Below are 23805 nucleotides of genomic sequence, written 5' to 3' on the forward strand. Positions count from 1 at the left end.
TAGGGTGCGGGCACCGGTTTTGGCCTGTCTAAGGGAAATCATTTTTATAAAAACAATCAATAATCGAATGAAAACTACCAATGTGTTAAATGGAAGGTTTCGATCTATACTTTATTAGAAAAATACAGAAATCAAGCCAATACTTGATTTTTGTATTAAAATAGCACTGGCCAAAATAGAAGCATTGCCGCAGTTTTGGCCATATTCTCAGCTTGGTTTCTATTTTGGCCAATCACGTGTATTTCTTATGGGAGTGGCCAAATTAGAAGCACCCTGGCCAAAATAGATATATGGGAGCTGATTGTTTAAGGAAAATTATTTTTTTCTTCCAGTTTTTAATCCAAAAGTATGGTTATCACAGCTATAATCATCATATTATATTAGAATCTACTAGTAAAAAATAAATTTATATCAATTTAGATCGTAACAGGCTGAATACCGCCTTATAGCCAAAACTCCAGGCTGGCCAAAACTGAAGCTTCTACCCTGGGTGTCGATTTTTTTTAAAGTCCTCGCCAAAAAACTAAGGTAAATGCATGTGATTATTCAATTTGATGGACCCCCGTTAGTTAGAACCACGACCATTTTTGTGAACCCCTCAAATTCGGTCAATTGTTGACACATTTTAACCGTTATAACTCGAAAGTTTCACCAGAAACCACCTCAAAACGAAATGTTGTTGAAAAGAGGAAAGGTAGAGCTACTTTTTGTAATTATAAAATGTTAGGTCGGGCATATTGGTTTCGGCCACCATCTTAAATTTATATACCAAAACTGTATTTTAACCATGTTGGCAATCACCGATTTCACAGCGCAACATTTTTTTTGTCTCAATTTCAAACTTATGTGTCTCTGACAGATTTCGGGCCGCTGAATCCGGATCCGAGTTCAGATTTGCTCCAGCACGTCACAATTTTAAGATATAGGGTAGAAGCTTCAGTTTTGGCCAGTCCGGAGTTTTGGCCATAGTGCGGTATTGAGCCTCTTGCGATCTAAATCGGCGTAAATTTATTTTTTACTAGTAGATCCTAATACAATATGTTCGGATTGGTGAGAATCTATGTAGCAGTGGAATTACTCAACAGCAGCTCAAAGCTGAAATGTATTTAGATTTTAGTATCAAATGCAACAAGAAAAAAACAAATTCAATTTTCTTACTTGGTCTTCTACCGTCCATACAAACTTCTCATTTGCCTTCAATGGCGAGCCCCAATTAAGCCCCGACCGCTATAATTATAGGTATTAATCGTATTAATCTAATTATCATTGACAGTTTTTCTAATTCAACCGTGATTTACCTTCAGAAGAATCGGACAACGGTTATCCGTTCGACCGGTTTTGGGCAGCAAATATTGGAATATTGGAATTACTTGGAAATATCCTAACCTTTTATAGCCCTAGGAAATGAAATTCATTATAATTGTTGATAATCACACCCTAGCATCATACCCTACTGTCTATCGGTAATTTTACGCACTCGGCACCCGAACTATCATAAACGAACTAATAATCAAATATTAAATCACTATAAATTCATCATCCGATAGTGGACGAAATAATTTTCCATGTGACATCGAGCACGTTCGTAATTTCTTTCCCCGTCGATCTGTCTCGATGACAATCCTGCCACAGACGATTGACGGCTCGTCACTCACGCCGATTATCATCCAAGATTTGAGCTCCATGGCCAGTGTTGCCATAACACAATATGATGATTACAGCTGTGAAAACCACACATTTTGATTCAAAACTTGAAGAAAAAAAAATATTTCCTCAAAAAAATCTGCTCCCATATATCTATTTTGGCCAGGGTGCTTCTAATTTGGCCACTCCCATAAGAAATACACGTGTTTGGCCAAAATAGAAACCAAACTTAAGAATATGGCCAAAACTGCGGCAGAGCTTCTATTTTGGCCTGTGCACTTTTAATACAAAAATCAAGTATTGGCATGATTTCTGCATTTTTCCTTCAAAATATAGATTGAAACCTTTCTTTTGACGTATTGGTTGTTTTCATAGGATTATTGGTTATTTTTATAAAAATGATTTCCCTTAGACTGGCCAAAACCGGTGCCCGCACCCTACCAAAATTTAAAGGGCAAAATATGCGATTTCGGGCTTTTTGGGCTGCAAGCCAAAAGTTAAGCATGGAAATACTAACGATTCATGCAAATGAATATTTCCACCTTTATTCGCGGGTGCGCTGCTTCTTCTCTATAATGTGGTCTTCGATTTTTCGAAACGTTTGTCGTGGATATTTTTTTTTTTTTGCATTGGAAAAGGTAAAATGGGCAAAAACCTTAGGGTGACCATACTGCCCTATCCCCCCCTACACGCTTATAATCAAATTCCAGATGAATATTGTACCATTTGCAACACCTTACTGAAATTGAATAATGCACTTCCTTATTTACACACCCTTTTTTTTTTTTTTATTTTTACCCGCCACTATCCCCCACACCAAAAAGCTCTACAGAGCCTCCTGGTAGTGGACGCAACTAACCAAGCATACCAACTGGACAGCACAATCCAATAACAAAAAAAAAACTACAAACAGTATGCTTGGAATTACTTTTAGAAGAAACAGGATAGATATAACAAAAATTACACAAATGTAACATCCCAGTGGAATATATATTCCTTTTAAGGGATTTACAAATGATATTAATAATAATAAATTAACTTAAGTTGGTTTAACAGATGATATCATGATCATAGTTGGTTTTCGGTAAGTTGAGATTTCATATAAACTTTCAATTTTAGCCTAAATGTATTACGGTTTGTTAACTGTTTCAAGTCAACAGGAAGCTGATTGAAATTCATTGGACCGATAAATCTTATTCTTTTTTGTGCAAAACTAGTAGTAGCTCTTACTCTTTGCAAATTGTTGGCTTGCCTGGTTCCATATATATTTACTACTAGAGGAAATTGTATGTTGTGGTGCATAACAGTTCTGTGCAGAACATCGAAAACTAGTTGATGGGTTTGTAAATCGCATAAGGCTACCAAAGGTAAGATATTGTGAGAACGATCTGAATACAGCATGAGAGTAGGATAAAGAAAGGGACGCTTAAACATTATTTTTAGACATCTATTTTGCAGAACCTGAAGTTTTTTCAAGTTTGAAATACATGCTCTTCCCCAAATGGAAACCAAATAGTTCAACTGCGAATGAATATAAGCATAGTAAAACGACAAAAGGGCTCTTCTAGTTACGAAAGTAGAAATACGACGCATAATGCCACACAAAGACGCTACCTTTTTTTCTACATGGTAAATATGGTTCTTCCACGATAATGTTGTGTCTAAGAATATTCCAAGATATTTGAAGTAATCTACTCGTTCGATAATATTTGTTCCTATCCTCACATTGCTATTGTAATCTATTTTCTTCCTAGGTGAATGAAAGAACAGAAGTTTGGTTTTAGATAGATTTAGCGAGAGAAGATTAGTATTGAAGTAAGCTAACAAGATTTGTAAATCTTCTTCCATCTGACGCATGATTGTTTCGCTATTACTACCCGGGTAAAACAGTGCAGAATCATCTGCAAACAATCTTGGGATTCCGTGAAGCCGCAAATTTCCTAGGTCATTTATATAAGCAAGAAATAATATCGGGCCAATATTACTCCCCTGCGGGACACCTATGTTAATAGGTTTTTGTGAACTTTGAACGCCATTTATGGAAACAAACTGTTTACGGTTCTCCAAATAACTACGAATGATATTGTTTGCAACCCCTCGTATACCATACACTTCCAGTTTCTTCAAAAGAATTTCGTGATTAAGCGTATCAAATGCTTTTTTAAGGTCCAAGAACAGAGCACCAACTATTTTTCTATTATCAAGTTCATTTAAAATGCTATCGACAAGTTCAGTAATAGCAATCAACGTACTGCAGCCCTGCCTAAATCCATATTGCAGTTTGTAGAGGACATCATGCGTATGAAAGAAATCCAAAATTCTTGTTACCAATAGTTTTTCAAAAACTTTATTAAACACTGATAAAGTTGATATTGGGCGATAATTCCCGACATCGTTGGAATCGCCTGATTTAAATATAGGGATTACTTTAGCGACCTTGAGACAATTAGGGTAGGTTCCGGTTTCAATGATGCTGTTAAACATGTTCTGTAGAAGTACAGCAAATGTATCTGCATTATTTTTAACTATTTTTACAGGTATATTATCTGGACCACAAGCTTTGTTATTCTCTAAATCACGTATAACCAACAGAATTTCATTTACTGATGCAGGGTGCAAATATATTGAATCAGAAACCCGACGTCCAATCGAAGAAGGAAAGTTTGAGCTACTAGTTATGTTAGCTGCCAAATTATTACCAATGGATGAAAAATAATTATTGAAAATATTAGAAATATCGAGATTATCAGAAACTTTTCTACCCTGATAGGAAAGTTCTATTTTGTTTTGACTAGGTTCGTTTCCTAAAATTTGCTTAAGATTTTTCCAAAACCTACTGTGGGGCGTGTTATTCAAAAGTGATTCATAATACTGCTGTTTACAACGCTTTTTTGTTGCCTCTACTTTCCTTGAGACGTGTTGCAACATTTCCTTCAGGTGGTTGTCGGATGGGTTCCTTTTCACACGCTTGAGGTAATTGTTTTTCAATTTTATCAGAGTCCACAAATCAAAGGACATCCAGGGACAGAAAATATTTTTAACGTTTGCTTTTTTGGAAACCGTTCTTGTGCAATTATTAAGTAATGAGTTGTATTTATCGATAATATTTTCTAAACAGTTATCTACATCATCTAAATCGCCAATGTTGGTGAGGAAATTTTGAAATTCTGATTCAAGAAGACGATGGTTAATTATTCTTTTTTTAAGCAAAATATTTTGTTTTTTGGATGGCAAATTCAAGGAGGTAATGATGATAGAGTGGTCACTAATATCATTTTCAATTGTATCGTTCCTCATCCTACCAATGTCGTCTAATTTGCAAATCACGTGATCTAGGATATTACCGCTGGTCGGTCTAGTGACAAAGGTGTTCGAACATACAAAACCATAGGATTCCAGCAATGTTTTATATCTTACCACAGCATTGTTGCTAGCATTATTTACGGGCACGTTAACATCACCAACAATTAGACAACAGCGATTACAATTAGACGATTCAATTACATTCTCTAGTTTAACATTGAAATCGACAAAATCATAAGAGGGAGGGCGGTACAACCCATGAATATCATAACATATTCCTCTAACCTCTACCTCAACGTGTATGTGATGGAACCCATCCTGACAATCATTTTTTATTACCTTCTGGGACAAACTATTTTTAACGAACACAGCTAGGCCACCATTTGACTGATTTCGACAAGAAAAACAACTAACATATCCAGGAACTTTATATAATGAACTATTACTGCTACTTATCCACGTTTCACCAAAAACAATCACATCAATAGAAAACTTACACATTTCCAAAATTTGCAAAACAGAATCAAATTTATGCATATCGTTAAGACCCCTAACATTCCACTGTAAAATACGTAATTTGTTGTCGTTGATTTCAGCATAACAATTATTGAAATCATCGATATCGTGGTGAAAATAATTTAGTGAATTAGCCATTGAAAAATAACAATACTAAAACAAAAAACAGAAAGCAGTTACGTAAATAACATCAGTTGTACATATTACTCGACTTTAAACTTTGCCCACCGAATTGACGAATAAGTTTATCCAAGTCGTCATGACTTCTGATAATCTCAGTTTTAGATCTCTCCTGAACTTTTACCAATATAGATCCACCTCGTCCTACCCAAACATACTTCCAACCTAGATCTTTTTGCTGGGCTCGAACATATCGCAAAAGTTGTAGTGAAAACGGGGTTAACTCATTCCTAACGGTTATTTTGGTAGGCTGTTGATTGAATAATAGGTTTTCATTGATTTGGGTTGACAACAAAACACCAAACTGCTTTTTCTTCTCAAGTAATGCTTCTTTTACTGAGTTCCGTTTGAATTCAACTCTTACTGGCGGAAGTGAGTTAGCAGAATTAGTTGATCCTATTCTAGTAGCTGCTACTACGTCATCGGAATTCAGTTGAACTCCAACCGCTGAACTAATTTTTGCTGTGAGGTCGCGGACATTTTCATAAGGCAAGGGTGGTACACCCAAAAATACTAGGTTGTTAAGCTTTTTTTCTTTGTGGGCATTATCAACGTGCATTTCCAATTTATTCAAAGATGTTTTCAAAGACGCTTGGGAATGTTTTAGCACTTCCAACTCCTGCTTCAGCATTACATTCTCTTTTTTGAGTAAGGCAAAGTCACGAAGAATTTCTTCAAATTTTGAAGACAAAAATTCTTGCGACGATTCAATAGCTGTAGCTAAAGACTTCATCTCTTCTCTCATGCTGAGCATTTCAATGGACACCACAGATTTCAGTTCTGACGTAACAGATGCTACAATAGATGATTCAGTACTATTTTTGCATACCAATTGTTTGAAATGGCTTGCGCAACTATCAGAGCAAAAGTAGGAACTATTTTTTAAACGGCTTGCTGCTTTTTTTGATAGATTTCGACAAGTCAAGTGTGCAGATTCACTACAATTTTTACAAGAGATTATTTTTGAGTAGTCAGATTCCTGCTTCTTGCAAACAGTGCAAACCGTACTGCTATCCATTGCAGACACAAATTGAAACACCTATGAAAAGTCTCCTTAACGAAATAAATAAATAAATAAATAAATAAATAACACAGAAAGACACAGATAAACAGAAACACGTTTAGAAGAAATAAAGGCTGATGTACTGTGATAAGAGTGATAAAGTAATTTTCATCTGTTTGTTGACTACAAAACAAGTTACATAGGACACGTCATTGCTCGGTTAGGTTCGCTTTTTCGAAACTGTGGAGAGCCAACTATTTACGCATTGAAGCTTCGCATAATACTACTAACCACGCTCAGCAACAACGGTGATAGCTCTTTTCTATCTTTAAGCAACCAAATCCGCAACCGATGGAAACCACACTATGAGGTGTGACAATCATGTGTTGAATTGAATCTGCCGAAAAAAAAAAAAACAGCCTCTAGAGCATGCCTACGAACTACTTGGTGGCAGCCGTATACAGCAACAAAAGCTTGGCGGTTGACAGAACCACAATATGTTAAACACCAGTGTGTGTACTCTAAGATGTACTAAAAGCTATACACACCATGAAGCACGGTAGCGTTCGCACCAGAGCAGCAACAACAACAGCAAACAACAGCAGACCACGTTCACAGCTTACCAAATACGGCAGATAGCCACTACAACAAGCAAGGACCTATCCAACGGACTTCACTGATAAAGAAGAATGAGTGAAACCAATTTATTGATTTTAAAAGGCGTTAACTCTTCAAATCACTGCACTTCAACGGATTTCAATCACTAGTTGATTAATGATAAGACGGCACTATGACAAATTCACAAACGGCAAGTATTGCAAGGCAAAACATTAAAAAAATATCACTAGGTTTTAAGATCACTATCAACTGTTAAACCAGTGCTGCCAGTTTCATCTCGAATAAACAATTGCATAAAAGAAGCATAAACAATCCCGAATGCATCTGCACTCTGGCACAGATGATGCATTTCTGCGCGCACCATCTGGTCGACTTTCAAAAGAATAGTTCCAAACAAAAGTAAAACCACATCGCGTGTCACTTACCTTCAAGCTGATCAGTAGAGCATCTAATAATACTGTGATGGTATTACCGAGTATCGCATGGCGCGATATTTGCGGACATAGAGAGCATGCGTTGCGGTACAGCTGGACCGATATTACTACCGCCCTGCGGAAAAACAAACAAATTTGTATGGTTGATTGACAGGCTGATCTGTATAATAAACAATACAATTTTCATCTAAGTAATTCTCGCTAGAACCTAGATGCCGACGTTTACAAATTGTTTTCATTGGTTCAGATTGTCATGATCGTTCGATAGAACGGATAGGAACTCTTTGGTTGGCTCATGCCAATTGAATTTTTGCTTTCCAAAAAGCTTAACAGTTGAATCTAAATAAACGATTCAAATTTTCGAAGCATTCCACTTTGTGATTTTTTTTTATGTCTTTATTATAGAGATTTTCAGCCCTAGGCTGGTTCATCTCTTGAATTTTAACATACAATACATAGTTTTACTTATTTTTACTTAATTTGTTTTTCATACTCTGTGTTTGTACCGGAGAAAAATCGGTTGATCCAACTTCCGTCACATCGACATCCTCAATCGCTACACTATCATCTGATCCGTCAATCTGGCAACTCTGCTGCCGTAATTCTGCAAAGTGACGTAAGCGACATTCATAGTTTTGGCCCATTTTTTAGTTATTATGCAAAAAACTGTTGCTCATCCTGTATGTTTCTTTCCATAGATGATAGATTACGACTAGATCTTGCATTCTAATACAACAGGCATACCACAGTGTTATTTTTACACCAGATATTGTATATAATATACCCGAAAATATCGACATTTTGAATGGCGCTTACGTCACTTTGCAGAATGACGGCAGTCTGGTTCCGCATTTTACGTTTCGGAATGTTCTCTTTCCTATCCGATGACAGCCGTCGCTTGCCTGCCAATTGTTCTTCGTCGGACTCACCGTCTGTTGATTCAGTCTCGCTATTGTCTGCGTTGTTATTAGCATCTAAAGGGCGAACACGATGAAATTGCCACACAGAAAATATTGTATAACTTTTGATTACGTTCGCCAAAATAGCTATTTTTTTACCATGAATAGTATATTATGTGTAGCTAATACCATAAAATTTTCATTAAAATCGGTTGAGTAATGGCGGAGATATCGTTGAAACAAGGAAATTGCCACTTGAGCATCTTGTACAAACAAACATTTTCGAAAATATCACTTTTTTGCCGTTTCAACGCTGGCGCCAAAAATACTGAACCGATTTCAATGAAATTTTTTTTGTACGTAAAGTATGTATGTAGAAGTAGTTTGTCAAAATTTCATTTAATTTGATCATACCGTTAAAAAGTTATAGCCATATATGTCGCACTATGTCACAATAAGCAGATGTGGTTTTTGGTATAGTGAAATTCAAACTGCTCTTACTTTGAAAGTACTCAACAAAAATGGCTGAAATTTTCACTGTAAACAATTTAACGCAACAATTTTACACTGTCAAAGTTTTATAAAAATCGGGACAGTGTTACCAGTTCAACAGTCAAAATAGTGCACGCGGAACTAAAAATGGTCAAAAAGTACCTAAAATTTACCTTGAAGCGATTTGAGTTTTGGATATTTACTAGAAAAAGTACTGAACCGATTTCGATCAAATTTTTACCACCTAATTGATACTATGTTAAGAATTTCGAGTGAAATTTTCAAACGTTTTGATGAGGTAACAAAAAAGTTATAGCCTAAGTAATTTTTTGAAATGGGTGCACAAATTTTCTAAAATCTCATTTTATGATATCGACAATATATGCGCCAATACTCAACCGATTTTAATGAAAATTTTATGGTATTAGCTACACATAATATACTATTCATGGTCAAAAAATTAGCTATTTTGACGAACGCAATCAAAAGTTATACAATATTTTCTGTGTGGCAATTTCATCGTGTTCGCCCTTTACGTGTTCGGGTTGTGTGAGCATTCTTCCTTCATTACTTTTCGGCATTCGTTTGGGGTTATCATTGTTTTTCAACGATGAACGTTGTGGCTTTAGTGCCTGGCGATGTCCATGTCTACCATCTCGACGCAAACACAGTTTCGCACATTGTGAAGCTGGACATTTCGGATGTGTTTAATGTCTAACTTAAGTTCATCGCATATGAATTTATGCACTGCTGGTACCTCAGGTGTTCTGGGTAAAACACTGAAGTCTACCACTAATGTGTTTTCGCGTTTTGCACTCATTTTATGACGAAATCGATCGAATGAAAAGAACGCGTCCGGTTAGTGCAAGCTTCGGCTGTCAACTGACTTTGTGAATTGTACAAAGGTACTAAATATTTATAAGCGAGAGGAGACAACCTACAAACATTAAATGCAACAAACCATCGTTATCATCCTACGTCTTTTAAAGGCATCAAGGTTTTTGATAGATAAATTTTTGAAAGCATATCTCATAGCTTCTTGTCCTGAAATTTGATAAAAATTCACTTCCCTAGAAGTTCTACACTAGGTGGCCTTATATATTACTTCTAACGATCAATTTTAATTCTAAAACTGTTTAAAAGTCAGCCTAGTTTTAGCGAGAATTACAGATCTCCCGTATACGTACCGTTTCGAAATCTCCGAGTTAGGTTCCATCCCCTGCTGGATTACGTCGGAGATTGTTTTCAGACCATCCAATAGCCACATCGATTGGAAGTCCACGACTTCTGCCTTTGCCATTAGCCGCAACAGTTGGCCAAGCGGTCGTTCAACTCCCAACGGTCCACCACCTTTCACAATTGTGTTCAACAGTTTAGGCACTTGACTTTGTTTGCGAATTTGCGGCGCAAGTGGCTGCAGTTCTGCAGTGTACTCTTCAGCCGCTTGAGCCATCCTTAATCGTAGTTTCTTGAGTTTCTTCTTGTTGACCTTACCGTTTCCACCGTCCTTTCCTTTATCACTAACACTGAGATTGTCATCGGTATCCTGTTTGTTGGAATTGGTTTCGTCACAGTTTCTGGTCGGTATGGTCAACTCCACTGCCCTCTGACGGATGTCTTCGATGTGTTCCTCGTGACGACGGGCGGATTCTTGCTGTTTTTGAATGATTTTTCTTTGGAGCTCCTCCGTAGTGGCTTGTTGCTGTGCCTGCAGAGCAAGAAGCCTCTCCTCTCTATCTCGAGCCTTTTCCCTAGCCAGAGCCTGACGTTGCCTCTCTTTTTGCTCCTGCATCTTCCCAACGCGTTTTTCTCTTTCACGACGATTTTCACTCATAATTTGCAGTTTCTTCTGCCTTTCCTGTTCGATTTCCTGCCTTCGTCGTTCGACGGCAGCCTCTTTAGCAGCTTTCTCTTCTGCTCGCTTTTGTCTTTCCGTTTCTAGATCTTGGAGTCGACCTTCCTGTTCCTTGCACGACTCAATGAAATCCAGCCGTTTATTCTGAGCTTCTATGTTTTTGATAAAAGCAATTTCCTTGAGTTTTTCCTCTTCGTCGTGAGCTTTCTTAATTTTATCCTTCAAATACTGAGACCGATTTTCTGCAGCCCGCTGCAGTCGTTCTTCCATTCGCATGCGCTTCTTTTCGATGAGCTGCTGTTTGGCAGTTTTAACGTCTTCGACTCTTGTCAGCAGTTGTTGAATTTTATGCGCCTTCTCCTTCTGCAGCGCTTGACGTTTCTCCAGGGCCCGTGTTTGCTTGGCCTGATACTTTTTGAGCGTCTCGTGCAACGATCTTCGTCGGGAGGGGCTCGACAACTTGGCATGCAATTGCTGAGCCCGGCCTGGATGACGTGCCACCAGGGCTTGTAGAGTGGCAAGCGTTTGAGCACGTTCCAGCCACGTCATTTCTAAAATGATAGAACGGATTAAAATTAACTGTGTAGAATGTTGTGTAAAATGTAGATTGCTCAAGAAAAAGTATAATGTTTACTCAACTCTTTCGCATTTTTTTCGACTGGACTACAAAAGGTTCTACAAAGGCACTACAAAAGGCTTTCTATTTTAAAATTAATTGGCATATTAGGAACAAAACTAAGTCCGAAAATTCAATCTAGAGTAAATATATCCAATAGCGATTGTCTGATTTTTAAACACGATTAGACAATTATTTTAAGCTGTTCTTTTTAATAACTTATTACTTTATAGGCTGGTTTGGATTAAAGAATATATGTTAAATAATCTTCAGTAAAACATTTTTCAATAAATCGTGAATTTTATATGTTCTAAGCAGCCAGATCTTCAGACAATGCCCAGAATTAAAATGATTTCTTCTTTGTCGTGTAGGCTATCATTAGGTACTCACCTGCTAAAACTGCTTCGTAGCGCATTTCAAGGGTCATTTCCTCGTCACCACCGATTCCGTTCACGTTAATTGTTTCCAAACTTTCGGCGTTGCTTTCGTTATCTTCTAAATCAATGATAGCTTCACAGTCAGTTTCGTCCGTTTCAGTGTCGATATCGATTTCTGAAAATTAAAACAAATTTGTTAGTTTTGTTATTTTTATTACATAAAATTCTACAAAAACTAGCATCCTCCCTCACCCCCAAAAAGAACGAAGCGAGCGACAACGTGTGAGCTTTACAACTGCCACCTTTTGCTCATCACCGCAGCTCAGTGTTACTGTTCGGTACGGTGCGATCGAGTATGATGGTGATCGCGTAATCGATTTCGTTTTGCGCCGCGTACGGCAGCTAGCAAGTGGCTACATGCTAGCATGCTCCAAAAATTTAATCGATCATCATTGTTAAGTAATGTCCGCGCGTCGTCGCTGTAGACGCCGTCAAAACATTGCTTACCGAAGCGAAGCGGCGATTAGTCAACCCAGATAAACGTATGCTGTATGCGTTGAGATGGAATTAAGATTAATTTGTAGACCTATCTGCGATTCTTGATATTGTATGTCGTTTTCAGGAGAAAAGTTTCGATTTACTGAGGTGTTGCTCAAAAACTACGAAGATCACATTTTTCGATTTCAATTTAATTTATTTTCCTGGAATTCAGCGTTGCTACATTTAAAATTTACATTAACATTTCAAAGATTTGGTATACCTTTCAGCTGAGAACATGCTGGTACACAAAGTACATGCTGGTAGGCGGAAACGAACACGAACGTAATAGTAATGTAACGATAGACGGGGATACCTTCGAGGTGATGCAGGAATTCGTCTACCTCGGATATTTACTGACGGGTGACAACAACGTGAATCATGAAATTCGAAGGCGTATCATCAGCGAAAGTCGGGCCTACTACGGGCTCCAGAAGAAGCTGCGGTCTAAAAAGATTCACTCACGCACCAAGTACAAAACGCTAATAATACCGGTAGTCCTCTATGGGCACGAGACATGAACCATGCTCGAGGAGGACCTGCAAGCACTCGGAGTTCCCGAGCGACGCGTGCTAAGGACGATCTTCGGCGGTGTGCAGGAGAATGGTGTGTGGCGGAGAAGTATGAACCACGAACTCGCAGCACTTTACGGCGAACCCAGCATCCAGATGGTGGCCAAAGCCGGAAGGATACGATGGGCAGGGCATGTTGCAAGAATGCCGAACAACAAACCCTGCAAAGTTGGTGTTCGCGACAGATCCGGTTGGCACAAGAAAGCGTGGAGAGCAGAGAGCACAATGGGTGGATCAGGTGGAGCGCGACTTGGCGAGCATCGGGCGTGACCGAGGATGGAGAACGGCAGTCACGAAGGGTATATTATGGAGAAATATTGTTGATTCAGTTTTATCTTGAATTTAATGTTATACTAAATAAATTAAATGAATGTAGGGTCTTCAGGGAATTCAAGACTTCAGAATGTCTCAAAACTAATATCACAGATGTTGAGGGAAGAATGCTTCGATGAGAGGATTTGATGACATCTCATAGTCACAGGGCATCCTTCAGGACGTGGTCCGTCCTGAGCATCGAGCATGCATTAATGGTGTCGACACCGACCAGCTTGGGGAGATCGTCGGTCGGGTAACAGGGATTGAAGTTGAGAACCATTTTTAATAGCTTGTTCTGTTTAACTTGCAGCCTCTTGCAGTGAGACTTGGCACAGTTGCACCAAACTGCCGATGCGTAGGTGAACATTGGCCGGATGATGCACTTTCGATCGTCGATTCAGCAGGAGTACAGCGCTTTGGTAGACCGATCAACATTTCCGGCGACGTAGTTTACATGTTTGTCGAACTTCAACTTCTTGTCGAACAGCACTCCTAGATATTTGAATTCATCGTCCCATGTAGTTGGATGACCATTGGCTGTATTCAATTTGATTCCGTTGGAAGTCCTGGAGATTGTTAATCGCCGCTTGGAGGTGGATAAGGATGATTTGCGGACCTTTGTCCGACACCAGGAAAGCCGTGTCGTCCGCAAAGTATGCGTACTCCATCTACCATCATTACATCTGAGGTTAGGACGTTGTAGTAGTTCAGACTCATGACTGATTGGCACGGTAAAGGCTGGGGTATGCATTAGAGTAATATTTGCCGTGAACCACTGAAACACAAAAGCATCGCAGTACAAAATGATGTAAACCTCTCGCTCGTGTTCCTGGTGGACGATCGCGAACTACAGCAGCACGAACAGTTCGCTCCGCAGTGGATAGCGATGCGATGGCATTTTTTTGTGTCTTCTGAACCGATCTTACTCACGGTTTTCCAGCACTGTGTGCAATTCAGATCCCATTGTGATCCACTAGCCTCTACCCAGCAACTGCTATCCCTACCTCCTCGTGGTACCGACCGGAAACTATGTTGTGCTGCGTCAAATTGTGTTGTCTTTTATTTGTGCATTTATAATGTTCCATTTTATTTTGCGTATCTAAGTTCCCAGACGTGGGGCCCGATACGGAAAATAAAATGTACATTTGTAAGGTTTCAATGTACAATTCGTTATAAACTGCCGATCTCTCAACTTCATTGGGAGCACCCGCATACTTGCCGCGAGTTCAGCATCGTAGCGCTGCAGGAGGTTTGTTGGACAGGATCCATGGTACGAACGTATACCATCTACCAGAGCTGCGGTAACACACGCGAGCTGGAAACAGCTTTCATCGTGATGGGTGATATGCAGAGACCCGTGATCGGTTGGTGGCAATCGACGAAAGAATGTGCAGGTTGAGGAACAAGGGCCGATTCTTTAACTTCAGCATAATAAACGTGCACAGCCCACACAACGGAAGCACTGATGATGACAAGGACGCATTTTACGCGCAGCTTGAACGCGAGTACAAGCCACGACTGCAAGATCATCATAGGAGATTTGAACGCTCAGGTAGCCCAGGAGGAGAAATTCAGACCTATGATTGGTAAGTTCAGCGCCCACCAACAGACGAACGAAAACGGGCTGCGACTCATTTATTTCGCCGCCTCCAAAAATATGGCCATACGTAACACCTTTTTCCAACACAGCCTCCCTTATCGTTACACTTGGAGATCACCACAGCAGACGGAATCTCAAATCGACCACGTTCTGATTGACGGACGGCACTTCTCCGACAGTATCGACGTCAGGACCAATCGTAGCGCCAACATCGACTCCAACCACTATCTGGTGATGGTCAAACTGCGCCCAAAACTATCCGTCATCAACAATGTACGGTACCGGCGACCGCCATGGTACAACCTAGAGCGACTAATACAACCAGATGTCACCGTAGCATACGCGCAGAATCTCGAGGCCGCGTTGCCAGACGAGGGCGAGCTCGATGAGACCTCTCTAGAGGACGAAGAGTGCAGAACGGTTTTGGAGGAGAATAACGCAGCGAGGGCGATAATGCTGCAGCAAGGGACCCGACAGAACGTGGAACGTTACAAACAGAAGCGGAAACAGCAGACCCGCCTCTTTCGGGAGAAAAACCGCCGCCTGGAAGAAGTGAAGTGCGAAGAAATGGAACTGATGTGCCGTTCCAAAGAAACACGGAAGATCTATCAGAAGCTCAACGCATCTCGCAACGGCTTCGTGCCGCGAGTCGAAATATGCTGGGATAAAGACGGGCGGACGTGAGGTGATAGAAAGGTGGAAGCAGCACCTCAATGGCGTGGAGGACGTAGGCTCGGGAGACCACGGCAACGGAGAAAACGACGACGTCAGTGCAGCGGAGGACGGAAATGAATCAACTTCCACGCTGAGGGAAGTTAAGGATGCCATTCACCAGCTCAAAACCAACAAAGCAGCTGGTAAGGATGGTGTCACAGCTGAACACATCAAGATGGGCCCAGATAAGTTGGCCACCTGTCTGCATCGGCTGATAGTCAGGATCTAGGAAACCGAACAGCTACCGGAGGAGTGGAAGGAAGGGATAATCTGTCCCATCTACAAGAAAGGCGACAAGTTAATGTGTGAGAACTTTCGAGCGATCACCATTTTGAATGCCGCCTACAAAGTGCTATCCCAGATCATCTTCCGTCGTCTTTCACCTAAAGTAAATGAGTTCCTGGGAAGTTACCAAGCCGGTTTCATCGACGGCCGGTCGACAACGGACCAGATCTTCACCGTACGGCAAATCCTCCAGAAATGCCGTGAATACCAGGTCCCAACGCACCACCTGTTCATCGACTTCAAAGCGGCATACGACAGTATCGACCGCACAGAGCTATGGAAAATCATGGACGAGAATAGCTTTCCCGGGAAGCTTACCAGACTGATAAGAGCAACGATGGACGGTGTGCAGAACAGCGTAAGGATTTCGAGTGAACTGTTCAGTTCATTCGAATCTCGACGGGGACTACGACAAGGTGATGGACTCTCATGCATGCTATTCAACATCGCTCTGGAAGGTGTGATGCGACGAGCCGGGCTCAACAGCCGGGGAACGATTTTTACAAAATCCGGTCAATTTGTGTGCTTTGCGGACGACATGGACATTATTGCCAGAACATTTGGAATGGTGGCAGAGCTGTACACCCGCCTGAAACGCGAAGCAGCAAAGGTCGGGCTGGTGGTGAATGCGGCTAAGACAAAGTACATGCTGATAGGTGGGACTGAGTGAGACAGGACAAGCCTTGGCAGCAATGACGGGGATACTTTCCAGGTGGTAGAAGAATTCGTCTACCTCGGATCCTTGCTAACGGCGGACAATAACGTGAGCCGTGAAATACGAAGGCGCATCATCAGTGGAAGTCGTGCCTACTATGGGCTCCAGAAGAAACTGCGGTCAAAAAAAATCACCCCCGCTCCAAATGTACCATGTACAAGACGTTAATAAGACCGGTGGTTCTCTATGGACACGAGACATGGACGATGCTCGAGGAGGACCTGCAAGCACTCGGAGTTTTCGAGCGACGGGTGCTAAGGACGATCTTCGGCGGCGTGCAGGAGAAAGGTGCGTGGCGGTGAAGGATGAACCACGAGCTCGCTGCACTTTACGGCGAACCCAGCATCCAGAAAGTGGCCAAATCCGGAAGAATACGATGGGCAGGGCATGATGCAAGAATGCCGGAAAACAACCCTTCAAATCTGGTGTTTGCTAACCATCGGGTTGGTACATGAATGCGTGGATCGCAGAGAGCACGATGGGCGGACCAGGTGGAGCGGGATCTGGCGAGTGTTGGGCGTGACCGACGTTGGAGAGCTGCAGCTGCAAATCGAGTATTATCACCGACGAACCGACGTGACAGCTAGAACAAATAAATTCAAATTTGTTGTCCGCGACGCCATGATGAAAAATAGCCGAACACTATCGCCACCTCTATAACGGCTCGCGATGATTTGATAGCTCGACACCGAACCCCCGTGTGTTCATATAGGAAACGGTTCGCGTCTGCGCTGATTTGACAGAAGCGATCGCTCGCTTCGGTGGTCGACCGTTAAATTTGGAGGGGACACTTTTGAATGGCCACTGTCACGTCGGTTCGTCGGTGGTATTATGGCGGCAAATTGTTGATACAGTATTATCATGAATTTGATGTTCTGCTATTCTGCTATTATTGACACATCCCCTGGCTTTCGCCCATCTGCGTTGTCTTTTCACTAGGCAATACGTCTACCAATTGATGTTTATGGGCTTGCCGGACCAAGTCATGTAGCTAAGCCAAACACCCCACCTACAACTGTTAGGTAGGCACCATAGTCCCGCCCACTGGTCTTTTACTGCTAGTTGTAGGTGCATGTGTGCGTGTAAGTATTGGTGTATGTGTGTTAGTGTTGGTGCATTGTAGGCGCCAACTCGTTCTAATCCACTCTGATTGCTAACACCCTATTGAACCATTACCCTTAAATCTGTCAATCTATGAAATAGAATGAGTTAAGCGCCTGTACATAACAGTCAATTAAACCAAACAAGGAATATTAGTATTAAAGCGAAGATACAATGAAGCAACGCCCCGAACCTCGAGAGTACAAACCCCAAGAACCAAATGACAGGCTGCGCGAACAGTCGATCGACTGGCCACCACCAGTGAATAACCAATCGAGCAAACCCTCCAGCACAAACCACCACTAGCTCTCATGAACTGCGCATAACAAATCCGAGGCACAGCCCAGCTATAGCTTCACCTTAATACCAAAATCTAGATTGCAGAGCACAATACTTCCCAAGTAACCATGCAGCTCGTGCCGCAAATCACGCACAACACGTCATAAATAAGACAAACACAACCCCGCCCGTACAACCGAAACCGATCTAGGGTAGAGAAGGGTCCTTTCCACTCCAACCCGGACTCAACTGCACCCACAGGATAGCGCATCCCACACACACTGCACTCATGCATCCATCACGACCCGAGCCGCACGGTCACCTGGGTTGCTTCTATCTGCATGACCTCACCCAACCCGTAACGCAGAGTTTAAAGCCCTCTCTTGCATTACAAAGCAGTCCCTCTTCCCAAAGTTTGTGCGTGGTGCAAATGAGGTTATAAAGCTGAAGAAATCGTTACCAACACAACCGCCAACAATGAGCAATGGTGTCGGCAGAATCAATGACGACCCCCTCAGTCCCAAACCCAATTATCCTACACTACCCAAGTAACCACAATGCTGAAGCCGTAAGCACTGCACGTACTAAGTACATAACAGACCTACCCGCACCGCCTAAACAAACCACCTAGGCCGAACACAGGCGAAAATCGGCGCCACCACTATTGAACCACGACTATACTGCCCATGATCGCATATCAGTCCCATCTTTGCCGGGTTTCCTATTCATATGGGACAATTATACGATCATAGGCAATACACCAGTAGGTATAATCGCAATTAAGCAATCGTAGATCCATTCCCCGCTCCTACTCAGCCCTAACGATCCATAGCAATGCTTGTCAATATATGCACCCCGCACACGCAACCCCCACAACCCAACAGTATGCTCACTTAAGTATCCTTGGGATTTTGATTACATGATGGTCAGGGATCACAGTCATCAAAACGTTCCACACTTTACCAGGGCTTGCGACCTGTAACCATGATGATTTCTGCTATGGGAAACCATGATGGCTAGCGGTGTTAGTATTATCATGAATTTGATGTTAACTAAATAAATGAAATGAATCCAGGAAGAAAATGGTGATTTCGGGGACGGCTGTGAACGTGATGGCTGCACGCAGTAAAAGATCTGGAACCCCAAACGTTCGGGAGTACCGAAAAAAAAACATCGCTCAATATCGACGAAGATGAAGTTTTACTACTACCACGACCTTTACTACTACTCACTAGTAGCTGTTAAGATAAGTGTAAAACTAGCGCGCTGCTCACAATCTCCCTGATGTATACATGAAAATTCCGACATTCTCCTCCCAATCCCTATCCCTACTATATGTACTGAACTCACCTGTGTTCTCCAGCTCCCGAATCTGCGCCTCCAGACTTTCCTGCTCCTCCAACAATTTCCGCTGATCTTCATCGCTTTCCATATCTTCCCTCTCCTCCAACTCGTCACAACTGGACAAATTTATTTCCGATCGTGTTAACCGCTGCTTAGCCATCCCTGCCGTCGTCGAACCATCTCCTCCACCGTCTTCGCTCATTCCCATTCCCATTCCCGATCCCGTTCCGAGGCACTTTTCGTATAGATTCTGAATCGTCGGCGATACCAGGTTGGTTTGGATATTCATGTCGACCTTGTTCAGGTGTGACGTGATGTCCTCTTGCTGTGAAGGTGGCGGTTCATCCACTTCTGGTTTGGTTGGGATCGGTTCGTCTCCGTTGAAAGACGACGAAGACGGAGGAGATTTGGACGATTTCATTTTTTCGTTCCGGAGGAACTCTTTGTGTAACGTTTTCAGCTTCAAGCCGGTAAGGTCGGATTTTTGTCGACTTACTGTCGGACCATTCGATGGTTGTTTGGGTGGCTGAGCGTTTTGGGCAGGGGGGTTATTCGGAGCGACTCTCTTGGGTGCTGCCGGGGCTGTTGTTGGACGCTTTGGCAACACCGTTGATACCGGCTTAGCCGGTGCAATCGTAGGCTTTGCGCTAGCAGTTGAAGTCACCTTTGCCGTTGCTTTTGATACAGTAGTCGGTTTAGCCACCTTTGACTCCACTTTTGATAGTTTACTAACGTTGTCCGTAGAGTCCTTGTGCTCGTGTTCCTCGGCATTGACATTCTCATCCAACAAAGCAAGCGTTGGTAGACTTGCGTATCCGCTAGGTTGATTGAACCTAGTAGCCCAATGAAGACTAGATCGTCGTTTCGTTTTCACCGTGTACCAACCGTCATTGCTGGAGGCAGCATCCGATGGGAGGCTCTTGGGTTCGGAACGTCTACTTGTAACTGGTCCGTTCTGGACACGACTCTTTGAAGCTTCTACTACCGAATTTCGAGAACCCAGACGATCGGTGCTGGCTTTCAATGTTGAACTGGAACTGTCCACATCCTCCCTAGAGGTTTTCCGTGAAAAGCTCAGCTTTGAAGCGAAAGGAGCCACCTTACTGTCGTTCCTTCGGTTATTAATTTCGATCATCGTTTTGGATCGCGCCGAGAGCCGAGTGGAAACATTAGATGGAATGGTTTTGCTACGTACTGGGTTGGTCACAGGACGAATACCAGGTTTTGCAGAACCGGCGGAATGAATGTTTGAAATTGTTGCGCTTTTCGCTGGGAGAGACACCGTTTTGGTTTGACTCTGAGTGAGACTAGATAGAGTAGCCGATTTGCGAACATTCGGCACAGTGGTTCTAACGGTTTTCGATGGTAGAACAACCGTCCTCGCTGGTAGAACAGTTTTACTCTGATTGTTAGCTGGAACCACTGGGCGTACCGATGAAGGTTTGGCAACACTGTTCACTACAGTTGCATACTTTGTTACTGGGGCGGCGACCTGGAATGAGAGCATAAAGCAGAAACAAATTGTTAGCAATTTTCTTTAACATCCGAACACTATTGCTAGAGGCATTTCTGAAAAATAAATCCCTAGTAGAGTTTCAGCCAAATTATAATCGATTGACTTGTTTTACCTCAACGAAAAACTCACCTTTTTGACAGCAACTTCCGGAGCTTTTTCCATCGATTTAACAGATTCCTGAACTTTCTTATCCTCCTGCTGAGTCACTGCTTCAACCAGCTTAATTTCTTCTGATTTCTCCACCACAGCTTCATCCTGCTTCACAATTTCATCAACAATCTCCTCTTTCTTGCAATACTTTTCCAAATACTCTGCCAACGTGAGATTTTCATCGTCCAAATTAGTCTGCGTGTACTGATCCAGTTTAAGTACGTAAGCCTCCAGATTGCTGCAAGCGATCTGCTGATGATCACTCTCCCCTGCTGCTTGCAGTCCTGGCTTCTGCACCTCATCCAGCACCACACTTTCACTTGTCATAGCAGTCTGCTTCAACATATCTTTAGCGATAATCTTTCCCAGTCCGGCGCAGCACTTCTTCGTGCTGAGGCTCTCCGTCGAACTGAAGTGCTTCTTCGGAGAGCATTTGTTCACATCTTCCCCGGTGTGACTCGGACTGTTTTTACCGGAAAAGCTGGGACTGGATTTTCCGGACATTCCTGGACTGGAGATTGGTTTGCGAACGCCTAGAATAGAAACAACTTGTCATTACTCAATCAGTTTCCAAAACAGTTTCCAAAAATACTCACGAGGAACGGGATTGCTCTTGCGCACTTCCCAGGCCAACGATTGAGGCCGCTGGGGTAACGGGGTCGCTTCGTAGTCCCAGGAAACCTTGAACCATTCGGCCAGCGCTCGGAAGTCCCGAATGTAGTTTTCGAGCACCAGGATCGCCTCCTGACATGACGGCAAATTTTCATAGCACTCGACCGTTTGATATATTTCATTCACCTGGTGAAGTAGATAAATGTAATGTTATGTTTTGATAAGTCTAAAAATTGCGGAAAAAACAATTTGCTAAAAGTTATTGCAGCAGCATTAACAGGAAGTTAAAAACTGGTGTCCTTGCAATTAGAACGATATATCACATACGTATTGCCAGTAACACAATAATTTGAAGTTACTATGATAAAAAATCAAACCAAGCAATGTTACTTGCATTACTTCTTTTACTTTTTGAGGGGACCCCTTCAAAATCTAGTCTTGGTTGCATCTGTTTGTCTGAGCTAAAATGTGCTAAAACTATAAACTTACAGATCTTTGAAGATTTCCGAAAAGAAATGCCCAGTACCGAGCTTGTAGTTCCGACTTCTTGTCTCTTCCCGTCGAGGCGGATCGCACCCGTGGAGCGGACGATTTAGCAACCGATTTGCTCTGCGAGGCGCTTTGCAGCGAGCGCGGCTTCAAGTGGGCCGGTGGTTTTCTCATGTAACTTCCTACAAAGGAAATACAAAAACATTATCATTCACATCCCATATAGCCATAGAGCATCTTCTCTAACAACTTTCCCACGAGACGAACCGACCACGATCGCCCACGCACCGAACGATGATGAATCAAATTGGTACTTACTGCTGCAGCCGCTCTCCTCGCCACCATCGTCTGACAGATGGTAGAAATTCTTCGCCTCCTTGCCTTCCTGATTGAAGAACCTACGATTTTCCATTCCCATAGTCTTCCGTCTTCATTGATTTTCCCGAAATTATTCGTGACAGTCACTGCGGGCGCTGCCGTTTCCTCGCAACCAATCCGAATCCACGAAGCGAAATTCACTTCCGCCTCGATCGACAGCAATCGATTGACGGCTCCAGAAATAGCGCCTACCTATTCTTCTCAGTGGTCAAGAATCAGTGGGATGTGACCGAAAAAAGTTCCTGCCTTCCCTTCTCCACGGCTTGCACTTCCCGCAGAGTGCAGAAAACCTCACACGCAACGATTATCCACTTCTTGCCAGTACCAGCCGAAAATGCGCACTCAGTTCAACCACTAAACACCAAACTAATCGAATCTTTTTGCACCCTACACGTACCGAATCAGATGGTCGTCGAACCGAAAGTAATGACGACAAAAATACACAAAACATTTGCAGCCGCAGACGCGGCGGGTGGACGACACAAAGAACAACGAACTCGCGAAAGAACGCACCGTCAACTCCTACGGCCGACCGATTCCTTCGATTTTGGACTTGGACTGTCTGTCTGTGACGGACGAAGAAAACGCAAAAAATGTGTCGGTCTGTTTGTCGGAAGAGGGCAAGAAGAGAAGCGCGCGGGGCTAAGCGAAAAGCCAGAGTAAAACGGAATCGACAGAAATGCAGTTTGTTTTTATTTACGAATGAGGGGGAAAGCTGTCAAAGTCGTGATAATTTCACACGCAACCGCGAAAAATCCGCTGAGTTCCAGCTCCATTTACACTACATAGATGTACTACTTTTCCTCGAATGTCGTTTCCTCGAACGTCAATTCCCCGAAATTAGGTTCCTTAATAGGGTTTTTAAATTTAGAAAAAAAAATCAATTTTGATTGATTGATTTATTGTCGCGGTTATCTTTTATTAAATAGAGTCCGGTGGCCATCGTTCGCCCGCAAGGCACTCGCAAAGCAAAACCAAAGAAAATATGTTCCCGCCCAAAACAAAAGCACGTGGGTTTCGCGAAGTGACAGATGTGTTTGAAGGCATAGGGCACTGCATGAAAATCTCTCCTTTGTCACTCTTACAGAAATTTTGTAAACAGCAAGGCCACGAAACGTCAAAATCCCATACAAAATCAAAACAGTGCAGTGCCCTATTTGCTTACGTATTTATGATGAACGGCAAGAGTGGCTCAGTGAAATGAGTATGCTTGCTGCTAGGGGCAAGACACTGTGCAAACGAGAGCAACTCTGAGAGATTC

The 23805-nt window shown here is 42.3% G+C and overlaps 1 protein-coding gene across 2 annotated transcripts in view; it reads right to left on the reverse strand.

Moving 5' to 3' along the window:
• Positions 1–23239, reverse strand: part of LOC109412362 (S phase cyclin A-associated protein in the endoplasmic reticulum) — a 182144-nt gene extending 158905 nt beyond the window's left edge. Inside the window, exons 1-8 of one of the 2 annotated variants that reach the window (XM_062851325.1) lie at positions 22485–23231; positions 22167–22348; positions 21662–21863; positions 21045–21598; positions 19406–20891; positions 11951–12112; positions 10277–11495; positions 7690–7813 (exon numbers count right to left, since the gene is read on the reverse strand). In XM_062851325.1, coding sequence (XP_062707309.1) covers positions 7690–7813; positions 10277–11495; positions 11951–12112; positions 19406–20891; positions 21045–21598; positions 21662–21863; positions 22167–22348; positions 22485–22584 — 4029 coding nt within the window. In that variant the 5' untranslated portion in view covers positions 22585–23231. Of the gene's footprint in view, positions 1–7689; positions 7814–10276; positions 11496–11950; positions 12113–19405; positions 20892–21044; positions 21599–21661; positions 21864–22166; positions 22349–22484 lie in introns of both variants that reach the window. The other variant, XM_062851326.1, reaches the window with a different exon arrangement.
• Positions 23240–23805: the final 566 nt, after the last annotated feature.

Source organism: Aedes albopictus, chromosome 2, assembly GCF_035046485.1.
Source record: "Aedes albopictus strain Foshan chromosome 2, AalbF5, whole genome shotgun sequence".
Taxonomy (NCBI): Eukaryota; Metazoa; Arthropoda; class Insecta; order Diptera; family Culicidae; genus Aedes; species Aedes albopictus.